The sequence below is a fragment of the Carcharhinus amblyrhynchos genome, chromosome 6 (genome assembly GCF_965287045.1).
Source record: "Carcharhinus amblyrhynchos chromosome 6, sCarAmb.v2.hapA, whole genome shotgun sequence".
NCBI classification, from domain to species: domain Eukaryota; kingdom Metazoa; phylum Chordata; class Chondrichthyes; order Carcharhiniformes; family Carcharhinidae; genus Carcharhinus; species Carcharhinus amblyrhynchos.
In genome coordinates, this window is record NC_137329.1 from 62,525,646 (window position 1) to 62,548,876 (window position 23,231).

Consider the following 23,231-nt stretch of genomic DNA (forward strand, 5'->3'; position numbering starts at 1 on the left):
CGCCCTAGACACATGCTCATAGAACTCCAATAAATTCGTCAGACACGATTTCCCCTTAACGAAACCATGCTGCGTCTGCTCTATCAAACAATTCTCCTCAAGATGCCTCGCTATTTTCTCCTTGATCACGGATTCTAACATTTTACCTACAACAGACGTTAAACTAACCAGCCTATAATTCCCTGCCTTTTGCCTGCCACCCTTCTTAAACAACGGCTTAACATTAGCCGTTTTCCAATCTTCCGGCACTTCCCCGGAATCCAGCGAGGTTTGGAAAATAATCACCAAGGCATCCACTATCACCTCCTCCATTTCTTTCAGAACCCTTGGATGCATTCCATCCGGTCCTGGGGACTTGTCCACAATCAGTCCCTCCAGTCTTTCGAGCACTGCCTCTCTAGTAACAATAATGTCATTCAGGCCCTCCACTCCTACCATCTTTCCATCGTTAACATCTGGCAAATTATTCACGTCCTCCTCCGTGAAGACCGAAACAAAAAAGTTATTCAAGGCCTCAGCCATTTCCCCATCCCCTACCACTAAGTCCCCCCTCTCATCTTCTAAGGGTCCAACGTTCACCCTAGTCAGCCTCTTCCTTTTTTATATTAAGTGCTAGCCCAGCTTCATGGTTTATCCTACCCTTCTTTATCAACTTCTTTGTCATTCTTTGTTGATATTTAAACCTCTCCCAATCCTCTTCTTGCCCACTACTCTTAGCTACTCTAAACTCATCCGCTTTTAATTTAACACTTTCCTTTACCTCCTTCGTTATCCACAACTGATTATCTCTCCTCCTACGATCCTTTTTGACCATCGGAATAAATTTCTGCTGAGCACCAAGAAAGATCTCCTTAAAGATCCTCCACTGTTCCTCAGCAGACCTACCTTCCAATGCGCTCCCCCAATTAACATTCGCCAATTCCTCTCTCATCCTACCGTACTCCCCTCTGTTCAAAGGACACATGTCCGGGAACCCACTTTCTCCTCCTCCATCTGCATCAGAAACTCCACCATACAATGATCACTCTTCCCAAGAGGATCCTTCACCACAAGGTCCCTAATTCTACCTGCCTCATTACATAACACCAGATCCAAGATAGCTCGGTCCCTCGTCGGCTCCAACACACACTGTTCAAGGAAACTATCCTGGCAGCATTCCAAGGACTCTTCCTCAAGCCCACCACGTCCAACATGGGTCGACCAATCAATATGTAGATTGAAATCCCCCATAATTATCGCCGTTCCATTCCTGCACGCCGCATTTATTTGCTCGTTAACAGCCCGCCCCACCTCCAGATCATTATTTGGGGGCCTTTAGACGACACCCACCAGCGTCTTCCTCCTTTTGCTGTTCCTAATCTCCACCCACAACGATTCCACTTTCTGCTCTTTGGCTCCTATATCATCCCTTGCTACCACCCTGATGCTATCCTTCCTAAACACTTGATACCCCTGTACATTCAGCTCCCAGTCCCTGTCACCTTGCAGCCACGTCTCTGTAATGGCCACCAGATCATATCCATTTGTGCTGATCTGCGCCACCAGCTCATTCACTTTATTCAGAATGCTTCGTGCATTCAGCTAAAGTGCCTTCAACCCAGCCTTCACCTGTACCCTATTTGCCAGGAATATCCCAGGAATCTCTCTGGTTCTTTGTTAGATTAGCTGTCGAGCTACTACATGGAAGAATCTGTTATTATGTTTCACTGTCTTTGTCAAATCTCTCTTGATGAGCTGGTACTTTAGCTTTTCTGTGAAGGGTGACCCTCCTCCTCGGGTAGCACAGTTGTTAGCACCGCTGCCTCACATCGCCAGGGATCTGGGTCCAATTCCAGCCATGGGTAACTGTCTGTGTGGAGTTTGCGCGTTCTCCCTGTGTCTGCTTGGGTTTTCTCCAGATGCTCCAGTTTCCTGCCTCAGTCCAAAGATGTGTAGGTTGGAGGGGGCGGGGGAGTGGTGATAAATGTATAAGTTTATAGGAATAGGGTAGGGGGTAGTTTCTAGTTGAAATAAGCTGCAGGTACGAAGAAGAAACTTAAGTTTACACACAAAATTGTAAGCTTTTTATCTGTGTGCTTAATATTCAGTTACCACACTGAGTGAGGTTTGTTGCCAAGTCTTGGAGAATATCCTGCTTTTTAATTCTACAGGATCTTCAAACCACTTGAATAATGTGGAGTCCGAGGTTTAGTTGATAAATGTGAGCTCAGTGCTATAACATCGGAATTGAACTGGTCAGGCAGATTGGCTGATTGCTCTGTAGAAGAATCATGTTGGACTTTAAACACTAACTCTGTTTCTCTTTCCACAATCAAACCTGCTGGGTTTTTCCCAGTGTTTTCTGTTTATTATTTGTGTGTGTGTGTGTGTGTGTGTGTATACACACGGCTAATTCTTTACCTAGTTGAAGTTTTTTGCCTTTGTGTAAAGGAGAATCTCTCGCCAAATCCTTTTAACTTTCTGTTTATCCTGTTCAGTGCCACAGATGAAGCCTGGAGGTTGCTGTCTTCCTACCTTGATCGCTACCAGTCTCAAAGTTCCCAGTACCATCGCTGTGTTATTAATAAACTACTGTCTCATGGAGTGCCACTTCCTAACTGGCTTATTAATAGCTATAAGGCAAGGGTGATACTTTTTCATTTCAAGGAAGCCCCAAATGGTATAAGTGCAAATGATTCTGGTGAGGGAGGTGTGAATGAAATAGCCCTAGTCATTTTATTAAAGCTGCCTACTCGAGTTGGTGAAATGCAGTTCAATATTTTGCACTGGTGTCAGAGTTGCATGCAAACTGAACTGCTTTGCCCTTTAACAGAAAATGGATGTTGCTGGGCTCCTGAGGCTATACTTGAATTATGACCTTCTGGAGGAAGCAGCGGACTTGGTGCTGGAGTACATTGATGCATTAATGGGAAAAGGATATCAATATTTTGGCATTGAGGTAAGGGTATTGGTCAGTGACTTCCTCTTCTGGAGTTTGAAGTGAACACTGCATATTGTAATTATGCACAGATCAATAGAATCCTGGAATTTTTTTTGACACAACTAGAGGAAAACCCATTGCAATCTTCAGATGGTACAGAAGGAGGCCATTCAGCCCATCTTGCCTGTTGTTGGCACTTGTAGAGCTATCTATTCCCGCTCCCTTGCCCTTTTTATCCTACAGATTTCTCCTTTCCATTTTTTCACTGAATTCCCATTTGAAAATTTCTCTTGCTTCTGTTTCCAATAACCCATCAGGAAGTATATTCCAGTGCGAGCTGAGCACCGCGATGGGGCCCGGCCATTACAACCTCCATGACATGGCCTGGACAGTTTGAGCCGGGTGCCCGTGATGGGGCCGGATGCCATGACGTGTCCTGGTCAGTGCGAGTCAAGCACTGCGGGGCGGGGCCGGGCCGGTGTGAGCCAGGCTCTGTTACAGGGCTGGGTGCCATGACACCACTCAGCCGGTGTGAGCTGGGCACAGCAGGGCTGGGCCAGTGCAAGTTGGATGCCACGATGGGGCTGAGTGTCATGATGCAGTCCAGTTGGTGCGAGCCGGGCCGGTGCAAGTTGGGTGCCATGGCGCAGTCCAGCTGGTGCGAGCCAGGCTCCATGACAAGGCCGGGTGCCATGACCATGGTCCAGCCGGTGCGAGCTGGGCACTGGGGTCGGGACGGTGCGAGAATTTGAAATTCTATAGTAAACTGCAAGAAATGGCTCACCATTTTCTTCCAAAGTAAATGCAACAGGGGGAGCAGTCCCCTTCTTAAATCAATTATTGCATGATGCTGCACAGGAGCTGGGAAGCAAACTTTAATGTTCTGAAATCTTTGTTGCAGAGGTCACTGTCAGCCACAGCTCCACCTGTTTGGCTTCCTTACACGGCCATTGATCAGTTACTGCAGGCACTGGGAGAGAACCAGAGCAACGTAAATAACATGAGGGTGAGTGTAAGCAGGATCCTCAGCTTGACATTGAGAATTGCCTTTTCATTTGGAAGACAGAGCCTCTATTGATGAGAGACAAATCTTCCAGTGAAACAATACAGACAAGCTCTCTTACAACTGGACGAAATGGAGTGCCCTCTGATTTCCTGTATGTGCTGCCTGCCCCTCACCCCTGATGAGAACTACTTGAAATTGCAGCCTCTTCAGACATTAATCCCTGAGCTTTCTGCTGTGTTATTGATGTATCTGATGTGAAAGCACTCGGCTATAATAGATTCTCTGTTATTTTCTCAGCTCTGTGAAAAGCTCCACAGCAGATTGGCAGATTATCACCAGCAGGTGGATCAGGCAACTTCAGACATGAACAGCTACAGGAGGCAGCAGCAGTTTGAAGATGGGGCTGGTCTATAAGAGTTGTCCCTCAGTCTAGGGCTAGGTGCCATGCAGAAAGATGTCTTGTGATGCCAGTGTCCAGTGATCCTTGCTGCCTTGCCTATATATCCTTGAGTGCCTGTACAGACTCTTAATCAAAGCAAGGACATTCTTTGTGCCCATTTCGTACACCAGTTTTTATAATGTCCAACTTCTGAATCAAGTTCTGCTTGGTTAGGGCAGTCCAGTTGTCATTGCCTGTGTAACTATGGGGGTGGAGGGGGAAATCTCCTGCAGTCACTGTAACGGAGTGGGGGAGAGAATCTCCTGCGTGTACTCGCGCGCGCTCTCTCTCCCCCTCTCTCTCTCTCTAACTGGGGGTGGGTGGAATCTCCTGCTCTCTCTGTAACGGGGGTGGGATCTCCTGCGTATACATTTGTCTCTCTCTGACTGTGGGGGGAGGGGCTGGCGGAGGCTGTGAGTATCTCCTCTAATTGGGGAGGCAGGGGTTTGATCTGCTATTTGTGTTAACCGGGGAGGGAAATCTCGTGTCCTTTGTTTCTAACTCAGGCGGAGGGGGAAGGAATCTCTCTCTCTCTCTAATGGGGGGAGGGGAATCTCCTGTTCTCTCTCTCCCTCTAATTGGGGAGGAGAATCTTCTGCGTGCTCTCCATCTGTAACTATTTGGAGGGGGAATCTCCTACTCTCTCTGTGGCAGGGATGTGGGGTGGGGAGGGGAGGGGGATCTCCTGTAAGGGCAGGGTACCAGAGCAGGGCTGTGGTTCAGGAGTGTTCTGGGCTAATAACTTGACTTTTTTGTACTATATATGAATGCTAAAGGTTTGCCTTTTTGAGGCTTTTATTTATTGGAAGATTTTTTTTCCAATCTTAATAAAGGAATTGTAATTGTGTTAATTGGAGTGTTGTTGCTGTTTGATCTGGCAAAGCTGTACCAAGGACAGACTTTTCTGATTGTGAGGCATTTGCAAGTAGGAATAGAGGCTAATACCTGTACCAGCTCTGTCAAATTACTACCCAGGAGTTCTAGGAGCACCACATTCAGAGGAGTTCTATTTGTGCTTATGGTCAGGGTCTTCCTCAGCTTTTCTGTCAATATTTCTCATCATTGAACTAATAGTGGAGATTCTCCACCCAGCTACCCTGATAGTACTTAATCTGACCCTTTACTGCCTGGTCATTGCTGTCCAGTACCAAGCCCTGCCAGGCATGAACAGTTCCTAGGCTCAGCGACTGTGGCAGATAGCTTACCTGTTCAAGAATATACCAGTAACAAGGACAAAGTAGTTAGAACATTACGGTGCGGTACAGGTCCTTCGGCTCTTGATGTTGCGTCAACCTGTGAAACCAACCTAAAGCCCATCTAATCTATACTATTCCAATATTATTCATATGTTTATCCAATGATCATTTAAATGCCCCTAATGTTGGTGAGTCTGCTAATGTTGCAGACAGGGCATCCCACACCCTTAATATTTTCTGAGTAAAGAACCTACCTCTGACATCTGTCCTATATCTGTTGCCCCTCAACTTAAAGCTATGTCCCCTCGTGCTAAGGCTCTCACTGTCCACCCTATCTAATCCTCTGATCATCTTATATGCCCCTATTAAGTCACCTCTTAACCTTTCCAATAAAAACTGCCTCAAGTGCCTCAGCCTTTCCTCATAAGACCTTCCCACCATACCAGGCAACATCTGGTAAATTTCCTCTGCACCCTTACCAATGCTTCCACATCCTTGCTATAACGCGTGACCAGAACTGTATGCAATACTCCAAGTGCTGCCACACCAGAGTTTTGCACAGCTGCAACATGACCTCATGGCTCTGAAACTCAATCCCTCTACCTAACACGCCATACACCACCTTAACAACCCTATCAACCTGGGTGCCAACTTTCAGGGATTTATGCACATGGACTCGAGATCTCTCTGCTCATCCACACTACCAAGTAACTTACCATTAGCCCAGTACTCTGTATTCCTGTTACTCCTTCCAAAGTGAACCACCTCACACTCTTCTGCAATAAACTCCATCTGCCACCTCTGCAGCTTATCTATGTCTCTGTGTAACCTGCAACATCCTTCCGCACTGTCCACAAATCCACCGACTTTAGTGTCATCTGCAAATTTACTAACCCATCCTTCTATGCCCTCATCCAGGTCATTAATAAAAATGACAAACAGCAGTGGCCCCAAAACAGATCCCTGCAGTACACCACTAGTAACTAAACTCCAGGATGAACATTTCCCATCAACCACCACCTTCTGTCTTTCAGCTAGCCAATTTCTGATCCAAACCGCTAAATTGCCCTCAATCCCATGCCTCTGTATCTTCTGCAATAGCTTACCATGGGGAACCTTATCAAACGCTTTAGTGAAATTCATATACACCACATCAACTGCTTTACCCTCAAAGAACTCAATAAGATTCGTGAGGCACGATCTACCCTTCACAAAACCGTGTTGTCTATCCCTAATCAAATTATTCCTTTCTAGATGATCATAAATCCTATCATAATCCCTTCACAAGGCTCACTGATCTATAATTACCAGGGTTGTCTCTACTCCCTGTTTTGGACAAGGGGATCATATTTGCTATCCTCCAGTCTTCTGGCACTATTCCTGTAGACAATGACACTTGGCTTTTTAAATCAGAATGATCTCTTCCAGGCTGGAACCATTCAACCTACCGTGATTATACTAGCCCTCTGCAAGACAGTTCTGCTTGTCTTGCAACCCAGCCTTTCTTTTAACTCTTCTGAAAGCTGCAAGCCAATTAAGTTTTCCTCAAACCCTCCTGGTTATTGACCACCTACTTGAGAAAGGTACTGAATCCTGCAGTATATCACTGGACACAGGTTTCCAATCACAAAAACAACCTTCGTTGATTATTCGGTACCTCCTGCCACTGGATCCAAAATTGGCTTAATGTGACCTGGAAGTTCCTCATTTCTGGTACCATTCTGGTGCTATATCAAAAGAATACATGATGAGAAGGCTGTGCAGACTACACATAATCAGCATAACTTTTAGTCTCACTGTCATAACTCCACTGTAAAAGCTCACTGACCTCCAGTGTTCCACTTGGTGTTCCTATTAAGTTCATCTGCAAGAATGTTGAAGCTTCACAACTCTCACTATAACAGCCACAACTATGTGTTCTTGTCACAGGAGCTGAAATATTTCATCAGGAAAACACCAACTACCCTTTGAAGCAGTTGGTGTTTCCTCACAAATCACTAGCTGTCTTGTATTGGGTTTGGGGTTCTAGTGCCCAGTCCAATTATGAAAGTGAGGCTTCACTGAGAAGCTCACTGTGATCTCAGCTCTGCAGTCACAGGAAGGGTGAGGAGAGAGACTCCATTCGTGCAAACTGCACTGATTCTTCAGTCAGCTCTTTACATTTCTCCAATACTGAAACCAGCTCACTGTACTGTCCCTGGAAATACCAATGTATCAGTAAGCCAGAAAATCTCTGACATACTGCAATAGCAAAGAAGCTGCAATTTTACTAAAGACAGCCCAAAGTGAACTTCATGCAGCAACACATCCAGTGATTTATGAAGATTGGAGGTACAAACCAAACAATCCACTCTTAGTAGCTGGTGTGAGGAAGTAGAAAATTGGACACTATCTCATGCTGCATTAGCCCAAAGATTGAGATGGCTTTGACGAAGATCTGCCTGTCCTACTTAGAACATGATAGGACAATGCCTTACGGAATGATACAGCAGAGAGGTATCATTTGGTCATTGTACCTGTGTCTTGGAGCTTTACAATTAGTCTCACTCCTATACTTTTCCTCCATTTCGCTGCAATTGTTAAGTATCCAGCTCCTTTTTGAAAATTAATATTGCTTCAGTTTTGTTTGGTGCTGTAGTAAAATGGGGAGTGCCTTGTCCACAATGAGTAAGGATAGGTTTTAATCCAAATTCATAACAGTATAGACTTCATGGTTTAGCTAATAGTCATGCAGCAAGAATGTCACATCTGGGTATTAACTCAGGTTTCACATTACCAAACTCAATCAAAATTCCACACACTTTCAGCAGCAACCACAAGACTATATGGAAAAGGGTCCAGTGCCTATACACCAACCTCCTATGCATTACTACATAGTACTGAACTCTCTCCTTAATTACAGCCTCTTTAATTCTTTTCCACAATGAGCTGTAGATTCATTCACTGGAGTAAAGCTTCCTCTATACTCCCAGGACAGTTACAGCAGTAAAATTCAGAGCAAAGCTCCCTTTACGCTGTCTCATTAACCACTCCCAGGACAGGTCCAGTATGGGGTTAGATTCAGAGTAAAGCTACTGCAGTGTCCCATCAAACATTCTGCTTGACCTGTCCTCAAAAGATAAATTCCTCATTCCATGGAATTGGAACCTTCTCTAGAATTCTCAGCATGTCTTTTAGTAAGGCAATGAAAACCTACATATTAATCCAGATGTTTTCTCTCCAAGACCCTGTACAGTTGAAGCAAGTCCTCCCTAATTTTATACTTCACTCCCTGTGGAATAAAGGCCAACATTCCATTTACTTTCATAATTGCCATATCTGAATGCTCACTTTTTGTGAATTACATACATAAACACCAAGATCCCTCTGTACTGTAGCAATTTGTAGTCTCTACATTAAAATATTTCAATTTTCTATTCTTCCTGCTAAATTGGACAACCAAACATTTTTTCACATTATATACCATCTATTTTTTGCCCATTCATTTAACTTTCTTCATCCTTTCAGATGCTTCTCAAGCCCTATTGCTTTGACCAAACTTTTAGTCATCTGACCCAAAACATCTTTGTTATTATGTTAAAGGCATTAAATATGTTGGTGTTGTTTCTGTCCACAGCTGAGGAGCAGAACAGCTGCTCCTCATATAGACCTTCCAGTCACCCTTGTCTCAAGTGCCTTTACAGTGTAAGTTATGGAGGTGTGGAAGCTAGTGATCCTCACTGCTAAACGCAAGTCACTGAATCACAAACTGGACTCCTCCCCCCAAAAAAGGCTTTATTTAACAATCAAAATAAATAGCAAAATGCAAAGTACAAAAGCATTAGCCAGCTGCTTCATTCACTATACAACTTCACTCCAGTAATACTGGTTAGTTAGGGTTAGCTTTGGTTCAGAATTCACTCTTAAAGACAACCTGCCTTAATTTTGTCTGCTCCAGCTGGTAGCTAGCACAGTCATGTTTAGTGCACAGGGTGAGGTCAAATGAATGTTTGACATTAACCATTGCCACAAGGCTTCCTGGGCTGTATGGGTGCCATGTTACAACAATCGCCAAGACTAGCAACAGTTACACGTTAGGTTTCCATTCTGAAAGAATGTTTTAAACAGCAACATAGTTGTTCTTGGAGCTGGAAGTGACCGATTCAAACTGCACTAATGCAGGAAAGCACGTCTCCAGCAATCCCATTCTCAAGAGAGGGGACAGTGACCTCCGCTTTATGGGTTAGTTTATCAGTTAGAGAATCAGCTGGAGAATTCAGGGAAGGCGATTTACTGATTTAGAATAGCAGTTTCATGAACATTATGGGAACTTTGAACAAATACAACCTGGTGCAGTGAGAACACTCATTATGGAGGCATTAGACTGTGTCCGCGGCCCTCAGCAACACTGCTTTGTCAGGAGAGTTTATAAGCTTGGTGGGAGGTCACACCCTCTTGCGGTTTTAGAACCAAGGAAGGTGCAGGACAACAGAAGCAGCCAGGAGGCTCAGTAGGAAGAGGTTTAAATCTGTTCCAGCAGTGCCACTTTGCTTAGAGTTGCAAAGGTCCCAGTTACAGCAGATGAAGGCGATGTCCAAGCCTTTACTGAACTCTGCATTCACGGTCCTGGCATGACAACGCTGATCCATCCAGCAGCGGCGGACCACCTGTTTGCTTGCTGAAAGCAAAATGGAAATCAATTAGCAAATTTCTCAATGAACCAGTCAACAAATGGGTAATAGGAGAGGGAGGTCTGCATCCACCAGACTTAGTGAGAGGTAGAGAGGCAACGGACTTAGAGCTTGGCTACACAGGGACGGGACAGAAAGCAGAGAGGCTAGACTCAGCGGAGAGAGGGGTCACAGGGGCCAGGGGTCACTGTGGCAAAGTTCAGGAGCTGCAGGCTTACAAGGGCTGAGGAGTCATGGAAGCTGGGTTCAGAAGAGAGAGAGGTGCAGTGTGACTGGGGGCTGCAGCCTGTGGAAGATTCAGTGCACAGTGACACCAGCAGCAGCAGGAAGACCAGGATACCGAGCCTGAGGCCAGTTCAACACAAACAGGTTGGATATTTCAGACCAAGGACAGCATAAAAGTGAATTATTGCGCATGCTGGAATCTAGTTTCCAGTATTTCAAGGATACTGTATGTTCGATGCATTTTACATTGTTTCTAGCCCAGTTAATATTCAGCTAGTTATTATCCTTCACTAATTACTGTCTGGTTGATTCAACACTTCTCAGAAATTTGCCCTTCCCTTTCATTTATCTCTGTTTGGGGCCCAGTGGGTGGAGCAGGTGGAGGGTGCCATGTCCGGGGCCATGGAGTTGGGGAGTTCCCATGGCTGTGGCAGGTGCTTTGCAATCTGATTAATCCTTTAGTATTCCTGAATCCACACATCCTGAACACGAAGATGAAATTTTGCTGTAAAACATTATAGGAAATACAGGCAGCACAGTAGTACATTGGTTAGCACTACTGCTTCACAGCTCCAGGGATCTGGGTTCGATTCCTGGCTTGGATCACTATCGTGTGGAGTTTGCACATTCTCCTTGTGTCTGCGTGGGTTTGCTCCGGTTTCCTCCCACAGTCCAAAGATGTGTGGGTTAGGTCGATTGGCCGTGTTAAAATTACTCTTAGTGTCCTGAAATGCATAGGTTAGAGGGATTAGCAGGTAAATATGTAGGGATAAGGGGGTAGGGCTGGTGGAATTGTGGTCGGTGCAGACTCAATGGGCCAAATGGCCTCTTTCTGCACTGTAGGGTTTCTATGATACTCTTATGAAATCTAGTGATGCCAAGATTAGCAGGAACTACATGTTAGTAACAAGGCCTCGCATTAATGCGAGTAGTCCAATTCGAAGGAAGATGAATACAATACAGAATTCAAATGATAGTCACGTCAGCAAAGAATTTAATCAAACATGACGCACAGAGATCCAGAACAACAGAATAGATAAAACCCAGCAATACATACCCACGAAGGTAACATTAAGGCAGGCATCATAGTTTGCTGGACATTCCTTCCTGGGGCAAATCGCATCATTGTCACTGGTGCATTCAAAGCAGGAAAGAGCAGAACCTACAGACAGCCAGAGGAATTTGATTTGATATCACATTTATTAGTACACAGTGAAAAGTATTGTTTCTTGCGCACTATACAGACAAAGCACATCAGAAATCGAGAACCAAACATGAGTGTGCAGAATGTAGTGTCACAATCATAGATAGCTAGGGTATAAAGAAAGATCAACTTAATATGAGGTAAGTCCATTCAAAAGTCTGACAGCAGCAGGGAAGAAGCTGTTCCCGAGTTGGCTGGTACGTGACCTCAGACTTTTGTATCTTTTTCCTGAGGAAGGAGGTGGAAGAGAGAATGTCTGGAGTTCTTAATTATGCTGGCTGCTTTGCCGAGGCAACGGGAAGTGTAGACAGACTAAGTGGATGGGAGGCTGGTTTGAAGAAAGCATGAGCACACATTGTAAACTTAACAGGACTCCAGCAGACTGCAGTCAAATAAGACTAACCTGGAATGCAGCACATTCAGTGAGTGTGAACATGACTGACCCACAGGGTCTGTACCTTCCCCATATAGATCCCCTGGAGAGAGGGTCTATGCCCCCCCATATATACACCCCCTGGGGACAGGCTCTGCATCCTTCCCATATACACCCCCCTGGAGAGAGGATCTGTACCCTCCCCATATTGTGACACTACTGTGTCTTTAAGAAATGTATTTCAATCTTGTTTCCCTGCAGTTCTTTTAATTGGGGAGTTTGTGCTTGTTGCCGACATGTCCGACTAGCTGTTATTTTATTGTTGTTAGAGTCTTTTAATAGGCTTTTCGTCTATTTTTAATTTGGGCTTAACGCACTCTCCTGTTTTACAACCCTTTTGAATTGTTGGGGGAAGAATGATTGACAGGCAAGGTGGGACAGTTTTTTTTCTTTCACAGGATCTTTTACTTTCAGCTTTGATTGCTGGCTAGTTAGAAGCTGCTGGACTCCAGACTGAAGAGCAGTATTTGTGTCTCTCCCTGCTATTAGAAATTCTGCTGGCCAGTTGGAAGCCGCTTCTCTTACCTTTCTGGAGTGAAAACTTTGGTGTTGGTGGTTTGCTAGAAGCAAGCAGTGGATCTACCTTGAGGTACTGGAAACTCCAAGGCTGGGAAGTTAGAGTTTCAATTCTCCATCCAAAGGACTAATTCATGGCAGGTGTTGCAGAGCAAGAGAATCCAACCTCACGTGAGCATTTATATTTTGTGTGCTAAACTTGGTTTGAGGGTATGTCTGTAAGGGTGCTCGTGTTGGAACAATATTTGTAGCTGTTAAGGTTGACACAATATCATGGTTTTTTTTTCTTGTTTGTTATTGGTAAAATTTATTGCTAATTTTATGTTAATTTTGTTCTTAAATAAACTTTGTTTGATAAAAGCTCATGTGTCATTTGAATCGTACATGGAGTTGAAATCTCTTATGCTTACCCCTGCCAAAATTCAAAGTGCAAAACTTATGATATAGGCCAATTCCATAAAACGCCTTGGAGTTTCCAACCTGGATTATAACAACATACGCCTCCCTCCTGGCAGAGGATCTTCTCCCTCCCATGTATAACCCTGCCTATTATAAAATTCCATTGGTTACACTTGCTACATGGAACTCCCTCAAAGCGTAAACTATACTTACCCACTGAACAGAGAGACAGGACAAGCAAACTCCTCAGTAAGATATTTTCCATGGTCTCAGCACACATACAGCCTTCACACCTGAAGCAGAAGACACCACCATTAGCCAGTGTGATCTGTGCTGGAGGCTGGCACTCCCACTATTCCTTCTCAGAATTAGAAAGACCCATCCAAAGGGAATGGCTCCCTAATAGCAACATAGGCCACTTGGTCTATCGAGCCTGCTCCCCCATTCAATAAGATCATGGCTGCCCTGATGTAACCTTAAATCCACCTTCGTGCCTGCCCCCATAACTCTTACGCATCGATCAGAAAGCTGTCTAAATCAACCTTGAATACATTGCCTGACCCAGACTCCATGCTCTCTGGGGTAAAGAACTCCAAGCACTCACAATCCTCAGGGAAGAAATTCCTACTCCAGAAGTACTCTCCCCAGTGCTGCACCACCCTCCTGGTATACACTCTCCTGATGTATATGCTCCCCACTGATACAGTATTCTCGCGATCCAGCCTCCCCCCCATCTCTGCCTGTTCTCCCCCACCCCCTCACATCTATCCGCCAGCCCTGGGCCCCGGCCTCCCCCCTGCCCCATTCTCCCGTACCCCCATCCGTCAGTACTTCCTCATTCGCCTGCACCCACCGCTCCCCCTCTCTCCCGTTTCTCCCCCCTCACTCCCGCTCCCATTCTCTCTCTCTCAGTCTCAGTCTCTCCCATTCCCTCTCAGTCTCACCTCCGATTCTCAGCTCAGAAACGATACAACTTCACTCTGTCCCTGGAAGCGAAATACATCCCAATCCTTGGATCCGCACTGCGCATCCTCAGTCCCGGATGCGCACTGCGCACAATCAGCAACAATGTCCGCTGCGTATCCTCGGTCCGCTATCCGACACGCTCGATAGCGGATTCTAACTGCGCATGCTCCTCTCCAAATCCGACATTGCGCACGTTCTGAGCGGGAAGGATGAAAGAAATAATTCAAGATACCGGCAGAGAGCTCCGCCTAGCGGCGCTGATATTAATCCTCACTCTGCGGAAACCGTGTCCATCAGCGCTGTGATTATAATTCTCACACTGTGGTAATAATGTTTCTGTCAGTGCGATGACTAAAAACCACACATTGCGGTAATTCTGTCTGTGTCGCTGCGGCGATTGAAGTCAACGAACTGTGGTAATAGTGTCTCTGTCACGGCCGTGATTATAATCCTCGCTCTCCCTTAACAGTGTCTCTGTCAGTACAGTGATTATAATCCTCGCTCTGCGGTAATAGTGTCTCTGTCACTACAGTGATTATAATCCTCGCTCTGCGGTAATAGTGTCTCTGTCACTACAGTGATTGTAATCCTCGCTCTGCGGTAATAGTGTCTCTGTCACTACAGTGATTATAATTCTCACAGTGCGGTAATAGCGTCTTTATCATTGCAATGATTACCGTTCTCACACTGCAGTAATAGTATCTCTGTCACTGAGGTGATCAAAATCCTCACCTGGTAACGGTGTTTCTTTCACTGCAGTGATTATAATCCTCACTGTGGTAATAATATCAGTGTCTCTCTCACTGCAGTGATTCTAATTCTCACTCTGCAGTAATAGTGTCTGTTGTTGGGGTGATTGTACTTCTCACATTGTGATAATAGTGTCTCTGTCACTGTGGTGAATATAATCCTCACACTGCGGTAATGGTGTCTCAGTCATTGCAGTGATTATAATTTTCACACTGTGGTAATACTGTCTCTGTAACTGCGATCATTATAATCCTCACACTGCAGTGATAGTGTCTCTGTCACTGTGGTGATTATAATCCTCACATCGCGGTAATAGTGTCTCTGTCACCATGGTGATTATAATCCTCATACAGTGGCAATAGTGTCTCTGTCACTGCAGTGATTAAAATCCTCACACTGCAGTAATAGTGTCTCGTTAATTGCAGTCATTATAATTCTCACACTGCTGTAATAGTGTCTCTGTCACTGCGGTTGTTATAATTCTCACACTGTGGTAATAGTGTCTCTGTAACTGCAGTCGTTATAATCCTCACACTGCTGTAATAGTGTCTCTGTAACTGCAGTCGTTATAATCCTCATACCGCGGTAATAGTGTCTCTGTCACTACAGTGATTATAATTCTCACACTGCGGTAATGTCACTGTGGTGAATATAATTCTCACACTGCTGTAATAGTGTCTCCGTAACTGCAGTCGTTATAATCCTCACACTGCGGTAATAGTGTCTCTGTCACTGCGGTGATTATAATTCTCACACTGCGGTAATGTCACTGTGGTGAATATAATTCTCACACTGCTGTAATAGTGCCTCCATAACTGCAGTCGTTATAATCCTCACACTGCGCTAATAGTGTCTCTGTCACTGCGGTGATTATAATTCTCACACTGCAGTAATAGTATCTCTGTAACTGCAGTTGTTATAATCTTCACACCGTGGTAAAAGTGTCTCTGTCATTGCGGTGATTATAATTCTCACACTGCCATAATAGTGTCTCTGTAACTGCAGTCATTATAATCCTCACACTGTGCTAATAGTGTCTGTGTCGCTGTGGAGTCTAATACCCTCACACTGTGGTAATAATGTCTCTGTCACTGTAGTGATTATAATTCTCACACTGCAGTAATTGTGTCTCTGTCACTGCAGTGGTTATAATTCTCACACTGCAGTAATTGTGTCTCTGTCACTGCGGTGATAATAATCCTCACACTGCAGAAATAATGTCTCTGTCACTGTGGCAATTATAATCCTCACTCTGTGGTAACAGTGTCTGTCACTATGGTGATTATAATCCTCACTCTGTGGTAACAGTGCCTCTGTCACTGTGGTAATTATAATCCTCATTCTGTGGGAACAGTGTCTGTCACTGTGGTGATTATAATCCTCACACTGCCGTAATACTATCTCTGTCATTGCAGTGATTATAATCCTAACAATGCGCTAATAGTGTCTCTGTAGCTGTGGTTGTTATAACTCTCACACTGCGGTAATAGTGTCTCTGTAACTGCAGTCGTTATAATCTTCACTCTGCGGTAATAGTGTCCCTGTCACTGCAGTGTCTAACACGCTCACACTGTGGTTATAATGTCTCCATCGCTACGATGATTATAATTCTCACACTGCGTCAATTGTATCTCTGTCACTGCGGTGATAATAATCCTCACACTGCCGTAATAGAGTGTCACTGTGGTGATTATAATCCTTACACTGCGCTAATAATGTCTCTGTCAGTGCAGTGATTATAATCCTTACACTGTGGTAATAGTATCTCTGTCTCTGCAGTGATTATAGTTCTCACACTGTGGTAATAGTGTCTTTGTCACTGCAGCAATTATAATTCTCAGTGTGGTAATTGTGTCTTAGTCACGGTGGTGATTATAATTCTCACACTGCGGTAATAGTGTCTGTGTAACTGCGGTCGTTATAATCCTCACACTGCTGTAAGAGTGTCTCTGTCACTGCGGTAATTATAATCCTCACACTGCTGTAATTGTGTCTCTGTCACAGTGGCGATTATGATTCTCACACTGCCGTAATTGTGTCTCTGTCACTGCGGTGATTATAATCCACACACTGCGGTAATAGTGTCTCTGTCACTGTAATGATTACAATTCTCACACAGAGCTAATGCTGTCTCTGCCACTGCAGTGATTATAGTCCACACCCTGTGCTAACAGTGTCCCTGCCATTGCTGTGATTATAATCCTCACTCTGCAGTAATAGTGTCTCTGTCACCATGGTGATTATAATCCTTACACTGTGGTAATAGTGTCTCTGTCACTGCAATGATTAAAATCCTCAAACTGCGGTAATAGTGTCTCTGTCACCATGGTGATTATAATCCTCATAGAGTGGCAATAGTGTCTCTGTCACTGCAGTGATTAAAATCCTCACACTGCAGTAATAGTGTCTCGTTAACTGCAGTCGTTATAATTCTCACACTGCCATAATAGTGTCTCTGTCACTGCGGTTGTTATAATCCTCACACTGCGATAATAGTGTCTCTGTCACAGTGGCGATTATGATTCTCACACTGCTGTAATTGTGTCTCTGTCGCTGCAGTGATTAAAATCCTCACACTGCAGTAATAGTGTCTCTGTAACTGCGGTCATTATCATTTTTATACTGCGGTAATAGTGTCTCTGTAACTGCTGTCTTTATGATCCTCACGCAGTGGTAATAGTGTTTCTGTAACTGCAGTCGTTATAGTCCTCACACTGCGCTAATAGTGTCTCTGTCACTGCGGTGAGTAGAATCCTCACACTGCGGTAATAGTGTCTCTGTAACTGCAGTCGTTATAATCCTCACACTGTGGTAATAGTGTCTCTGTCACTGCGGTGTCTAATACCCTCACACCATGGTAATAGTGTCTCCGTCACTGCGGTGATTATAATCCTCACACTGCGGAAATAGTGTCTCTGTCACTGTGGTGATTATAATCCTCACTCTGCTGTAATACTGTCGCTGTCATTGCAGTGATTATTATCTTCACACTGCAGAAATAGTGTCTCTGTGACTGTGGTGATTATAATCCTTATACTGTACTAATATTGTCTCTGTGTTTGGATAATAATCACATCAGTGACAGAGACACTATTAGCACAAGTTGTGGACTATAATCATCACAGTGACAGAGACAGTATTAGCTCAGTGTGAGAATTATAATCACTGCAGTGACAGAGACACTATTACCACAGTGTAAGAATTATAATTACTGCAATGACAGTGATACTATTACCACAGTATGAGGATTATAATCACTGCAATGACAGAGATACTATTACCACAGTGTGAGGATTATAACCACTCTATCACCTGCAGTGTTCAGGAATGGTAGAATGTATGAACAGAACACTGAAAAGTAACTTAGGTAAAGCCATTCTGGATGAAGGAAAGAATTGGATATACACCTTGCCTGCAATATTGCCATGACAGAGTGCCACTCTATCTCAAGAGACAGGTGTAACTCCTTTTAAATTGATGACTGGTTGGGCAATGCACCTACCAGAAGATGTGATAATGGAGGTGGGGAGCTAGACACTGGAATAGAGCCGGTATTTCAGTGTTTGAGGGACGTGGTAATTTGCATTCTCTCAAGAAGTGGGTAATTACTCAGCAACAACACTAGGATTGGATTAAATTGGCAGAGAGGAACATTCCTAAATTCCTACACCTGGAGGCAAAGTAATGGTACAGCTAATGACAGACAAGAAAAGGAAAAGCCCTTCAGTGTAGTTGTGGCAGGAGAGACCTAATTGATGACAAATATGCTCCCAAATGGAGACACTGCACACATTAGTGGCAAGCCACCAATGCTAAGAATGTTCAAGTTAGTGAATAATCTTGTGGAACACAGAATCAAAAGGCTTAGCAGCCACAGTACTGATGAAAGAGTTAATTGGACTGACAGGCAAAATTATTAAATTGGCTAAAATCATGGTATTGAAATTAGATTAAGCGTAAGACTAATATGTGAATAATTAAGTTATCATGTTACTAATTGTAAGGTCTTTTGGCCAATCTGTTTATAATTACGGGACCCTGCGCGCCAAGATAAGCAAGATATCAGTAATTGGGAAAAGAGAGAAGATTGGCAACCAACAATTAAGCCCCATCACTGAATGTCATATCTAAATGTTGGGTGTGCACCCACATTCCTATGCATGCAGAACAGAGGATACTCTTACATCCACTACCATTGTTATGGGCAGATTTGGTTGTGTGGGATCAGCTTACTCAGTCTTTTAGGGAGCACCAGGCAACAGTGACAGGTTTTATTAAGGAATGTGATAGAAATAGATCTTGTACCAGAACACATGAATAGATATGTACCTGTTTTTAATACAGCCAATCCAGCCCCCTGTCTTAATTTGAATGGAGTATATTTAGAGGCCCAAGAAATAGTGTGTATTGAATATAAGAATGGTCATGGAGTGGATTTAAGAGCCAGTAAGTGTAAATACAACGTAGATGTAGCCAGTAAAATTTGTCTAGATCCACCCAAAGAAGATCGAGTTTGCAATATTTCATATTGTTTTGAAGGAGAAAACACTGGATACAAAATTGGCTTCTTGACAGAATACAGAGGGTCGTTATAGAGGGTTGTTTTTCAAACTGGAGACCTGTGACCAGCAGTCTGCTTCAGGGATCAGTGCTGGGTCCACTGTTATTTGTCATTTATATCAATGATTTGGATGAGAATATAGGAGGCATAGTTAGTAAGTTTGCAGATGACACCAAGATTGGTGGATAGTGGACAGTGAAGAAAGTTACCTCTGATTGCAATGGGATCTTGATCAACTGGGCCAGTGGGCTGACAAATGGCAGATGGAGTTTAATTTAGACAAATGTGAGGTGATGCATTTGGTAGATTGAACCAGGGCAGTACTTACTCAGTTAATGGTAGGGCATTGGGGAGAGTTACAGAACAAAGAGATCTAGGCGTACATGTTCACAGCTCCTTGAAAATGGAGTCACAGGTGGACAGAGTAGTGAAGACGGTATTTAGCATGCTTGGTTTCAACGGTTAGAACATTGAATACAATGTTGAAGTTGTACATATTGGTAAGGCCACGCTTGGAATACTGTGTGCAGTTCTGGTCACCCGATTATAGAGAGGACATTATTAAATTAGAAAGAGTGCAGAAAAGATTTACTAGGATGCTTCTGGGACTTGATGGTTTGCTTTATAAGGAGAGGTTGGATAGATTGGGACTTTTTCCTCTGGAGCGTAGGAAGCTGAGGGGTGATCTTATAGAGGTCTATAAAATAATGAGGGACACAAATCAGCTAGATGGTCAATATCTTTTCCCAAAGATAGGGAGTCGAAAACTAGAGGGCATAGGTTTAAGTTAAGAGGGGAGAGATACAGAAGTGTACAGAGGGGCAATTATTTTCACAAAGAGGGTGGTGAGTGTCTGGAACAAGGTAGTAGTAGAGGCGGGTACAAATTTGTCTTTTTAAAATAATTTATATAGTTACATGGATAAGATGGGTATAAAGGCATATGGGCCAAATGTGACCAATTGGGATTAGTTTAGGGGTTTAAAAAAAAGGGCGGCGTGGACAGGTTGGATCGAAGGGCCTGTTTCCATGCTGTAAACCTCTATGACTCTATGGCTTATCCAAATTTTAATGGAACTTACTAGATTTGTGGAAATAGAGCATATCTATGGTTGCCCTTTGGCTGGAAGGGGCATGTTACCTAGGATATGTAGTTCCATATATTTACCAAATGAACCAGCTTCCAAAGGAGAGGAAATGATGCGCCCTGGTGGGATTGGACCATTTCCTGAGAATAATGATGCCACCTTATTCACATTTTAGAAAATATATGGAAAAAAAAGCCATTACCTCAATTTTTGCGAATGATACTGCGACAGTCCTTGCAGAGATCAATGACGAGATGGTTGCAATGTGCGCGGTTGTGTTACAGAATCGAATGGCGTTGGACTTATCCTGGCAGCTAGAGAGGAACATGTGCCTTGATTGGGCCAAAGTGCTCCATTTGTATTTATCAGTCACCTCGGAAAACATAACCAATGTGGCTACACTTTAACAACAGGATCAATTTTTTCTGGGGAAACAGATAACTGGCTGGAGAGGATCAGTAGGAATGAGTATAGTGCGAGGAATCACACACCTTTTCATTTTCATTCTGATAATCATTGTGATTGTACAACTGTTCAAATACTGTTGTTCAGTGGCAACCAAGACAGTGGGAAAGGGGGCATCGATCAAGGAGAAGAAGGAAACAATAACTATGACACCCATACCACCGAGTGCTCCAACCTATGAGAACATTTACTTAAAGACACCTTTCTAATGCCATACACAAGATGATATTACCTTTTGATTTTTAGCATCAATGAGAATCAGAAATTCAAATGAAATTACACACAATCAACATGAAGGTAGTCAAGATAATTAAGGAATATTCAGCTGTGGAAACACCCTGAACTACCTAGCAACCAGGAATTGGATTTAGCCAAAGTGGGTAGATGTCCTGAATTAAATGGACAAATGAAAAATCATTGCAACAAGTGATGTATTGTGATTGACTGAGATCCTTTGTCAAAAACTGGACTGACATGTTAACACTGAGTAAAATTGAATCTAAGTTAATAAGGAGGCATATCTTAGAGAACAAAATGTTTAATTGTTCTGTATTTTGGCTGAGTGCCTCAGATCTTTGGAGAGGTTTCATAGCGTTGGGCTGTTTGATCTCCTGAAGGCCCCCTGTATGTCAATGTCTCTCTTGTATGATCTTTCTGTTTAAAATAGATTTTGGTTACGTCTTTTGAACAGCGAGTTTGCCTGTTGTGAGTTTTTCAAATTGAATCCAGCAATTGTTTTTAGCAATCGGGTACTTTTTTAACAGAAAACCCTCTCTACAGGCATGAAGAAGCAACCAGCAGCATCCATAGAGATCAAATTGACATGATTTTTATTCGTCTACAGGACTACCCCTCACACAACGACAGGAATCCTCCAGGTGGAATTATTAATGAGACAGAGGTTTCAGATAAGATTAAGTTTACAGTTCCCAAGCCTGGTGGGGAGCATGAGAACAAGAAGAAGAATTGTGATTCTGTAAGAACAGAAAAAACGTTCAAAACCAGTGACCCCATTTACATGAGGAACTTCAGGGACAGTCTCAGTTGCGTTGCCTGGAAAATGACGGACAAAACAGGTTTTATAAAGTCCAAGTATAGGGCAAAATTGTTAGGAAACAACTGGACCATTTTAGGAGTATCGTGCCAGTACAGGCCTCATTACCAGCGATGGGGATGACCACTGCCCGCGTCGAGAAACAAGTAGAAGTCAACCCTGCGCCTGCTTCTCCAGGTGATGAGGACATGGATTCTGAGAAGAAAGCAGAAGAAACTGGTGCTCCAACTGAAGCAAGTCCTCAGGAAGGACCAGAGTCTGTGGCTTTACAGCACTCCCTGTATGCGTCATAGAGTACGAGATCCCCTATTAAGTGAGTGGAGGCTCACCCAATAAGGAGGGAGGAGCAGAGAGCTTGAAACCAGCTGGGTCCATTCAGTTGGCAGCTGAAAACTCGGGGCTGATCCGCACTCTGTAGCTGCTGAGCAACACTCTGAGCACATTATAAATAGTGGGTGATAGGGACAGAAGATGGGCCTCAGTACGATTATTACAGGCTTTATATAATCTATGTACAAGATATATATAACATGCCATTAAACTGTGTACAGGCTGCATATAAGCTGTGTAGAATTTGTACAAGCTGTGTCCAAGCTTTGTGAAAGATGTGTATAGGCTGCATACAACCTATGTACAGGCTATATGCAAGTTGTGTACTGGCTATATACAAGAAGTATCCAGGCTGTTCATAAGCTGTGTGCAAGTTGTGTACAGACTGTATACATGCTCTGTGCAGGCTATATAGAAGTTATATACGAGCTGTGTGCAAGCCATGTACAAACTGTGTACAGGCTGTGTAAATGTTATGTCCAGGCTGTGTTTCAGCTATACACAAGCTATGTACAGGCTATATACAAGTGATATAAAAGCTGTCTGCAGCTGTATGCAAAAGGTGTGTATACAAGATGCGTGCAGGCAGTATGCAAGCTATATGTAACATATGTATAAACTATGTACAAGCTTTAAGATGCAGCTGTGTGAGACCAGACAATTTAGAACACATTTTTCAAGTAAAAAAACTATAGAAATGATCCCTGTATGTCACTGTACAAAATGTGTAAAGGTCCCACATAAGTGAATTGTTGCCCACTGTAAGAGACAATCAGAAATGGGGAGTTCAGGGAGAAATCAGAGGAGATCAGAGATCGATATGAAAAGGCAAGTGGGGGTTAGGTCAGTGATTAAAAGGGGGGGATGGTAAGGTTGAAAAGGCCCAGACAAATGTAGATTTTTTGGGGGAGAGATCTTGGGGAAGGGCTGGATGTTTACAAAATAACTTATTGGAATGGGAGTAAACGCTCCAGAGGCTGTGTGTAAAAACACTCACCTGATAGATCCAG

General features: G+C 43.7%; 2 protein-coding genes across 2 annotated transcripts in view; one reads left to right on the plus strand and one right to left on the minus strand.

Annotated features, from left to right (window-relative positions):
• The window catches only part of nup160 (nucleoporin 160), an 86,520-nt gene extending 81,855 nt beyond the window's left edge, over positions 1-4,665 (plus strand). The window contains exons 33-36 of the mRNA XM_080190540.1: positions 2,478-2,619; positions 2,813-2,938; positions 3,822-3,926; positions 4,224-4,665. Of these exons, the coding sequence (XP_080046666.1) occupies positions 2,478-2,619; positions 2,813-2,938; positions 3,822-3,926; positions 4,224-4,340 (490 nt within the window). The 3' untranslated portion in view covers positions 4,341-4,665. The remainder of the gene's footprint in view (positions 1-2,477; positions 2,620-2,812; positions 2,939-3,821; positions 3,927-4,223) is intronic.
• Positions 4,666-9,322: 4,657 nt separating this feature from the next.
• LOC145344479 (CD59 glycoprotein-like) lies at positions 9,323-14,103 on the minus strand. Its single transcript, XM_080191630.1, has 4 exons — positions 13,953-14,103; positions 13,222-13,301; positions 11,514-11,618; positions 9,323-10,218 (listed from the first exon to the last, which is right to left on the minus strand). The coding sequence occupies exons 2-4, from the start codon at positions 13,286-13,288 to the stop codon at positions 10,004-10,006; spliced, it is 387 nt and encodes a 128-aa protein (XP_080047756.1). The 5' UTR covers positions 13,289-13,301; positions 13,953-14,103; the 3' UTR covers positions 9,323-10,003.
• Between the last annotated feature and the right edge of the window lie 9,128 nt (positions 14,104-23,231).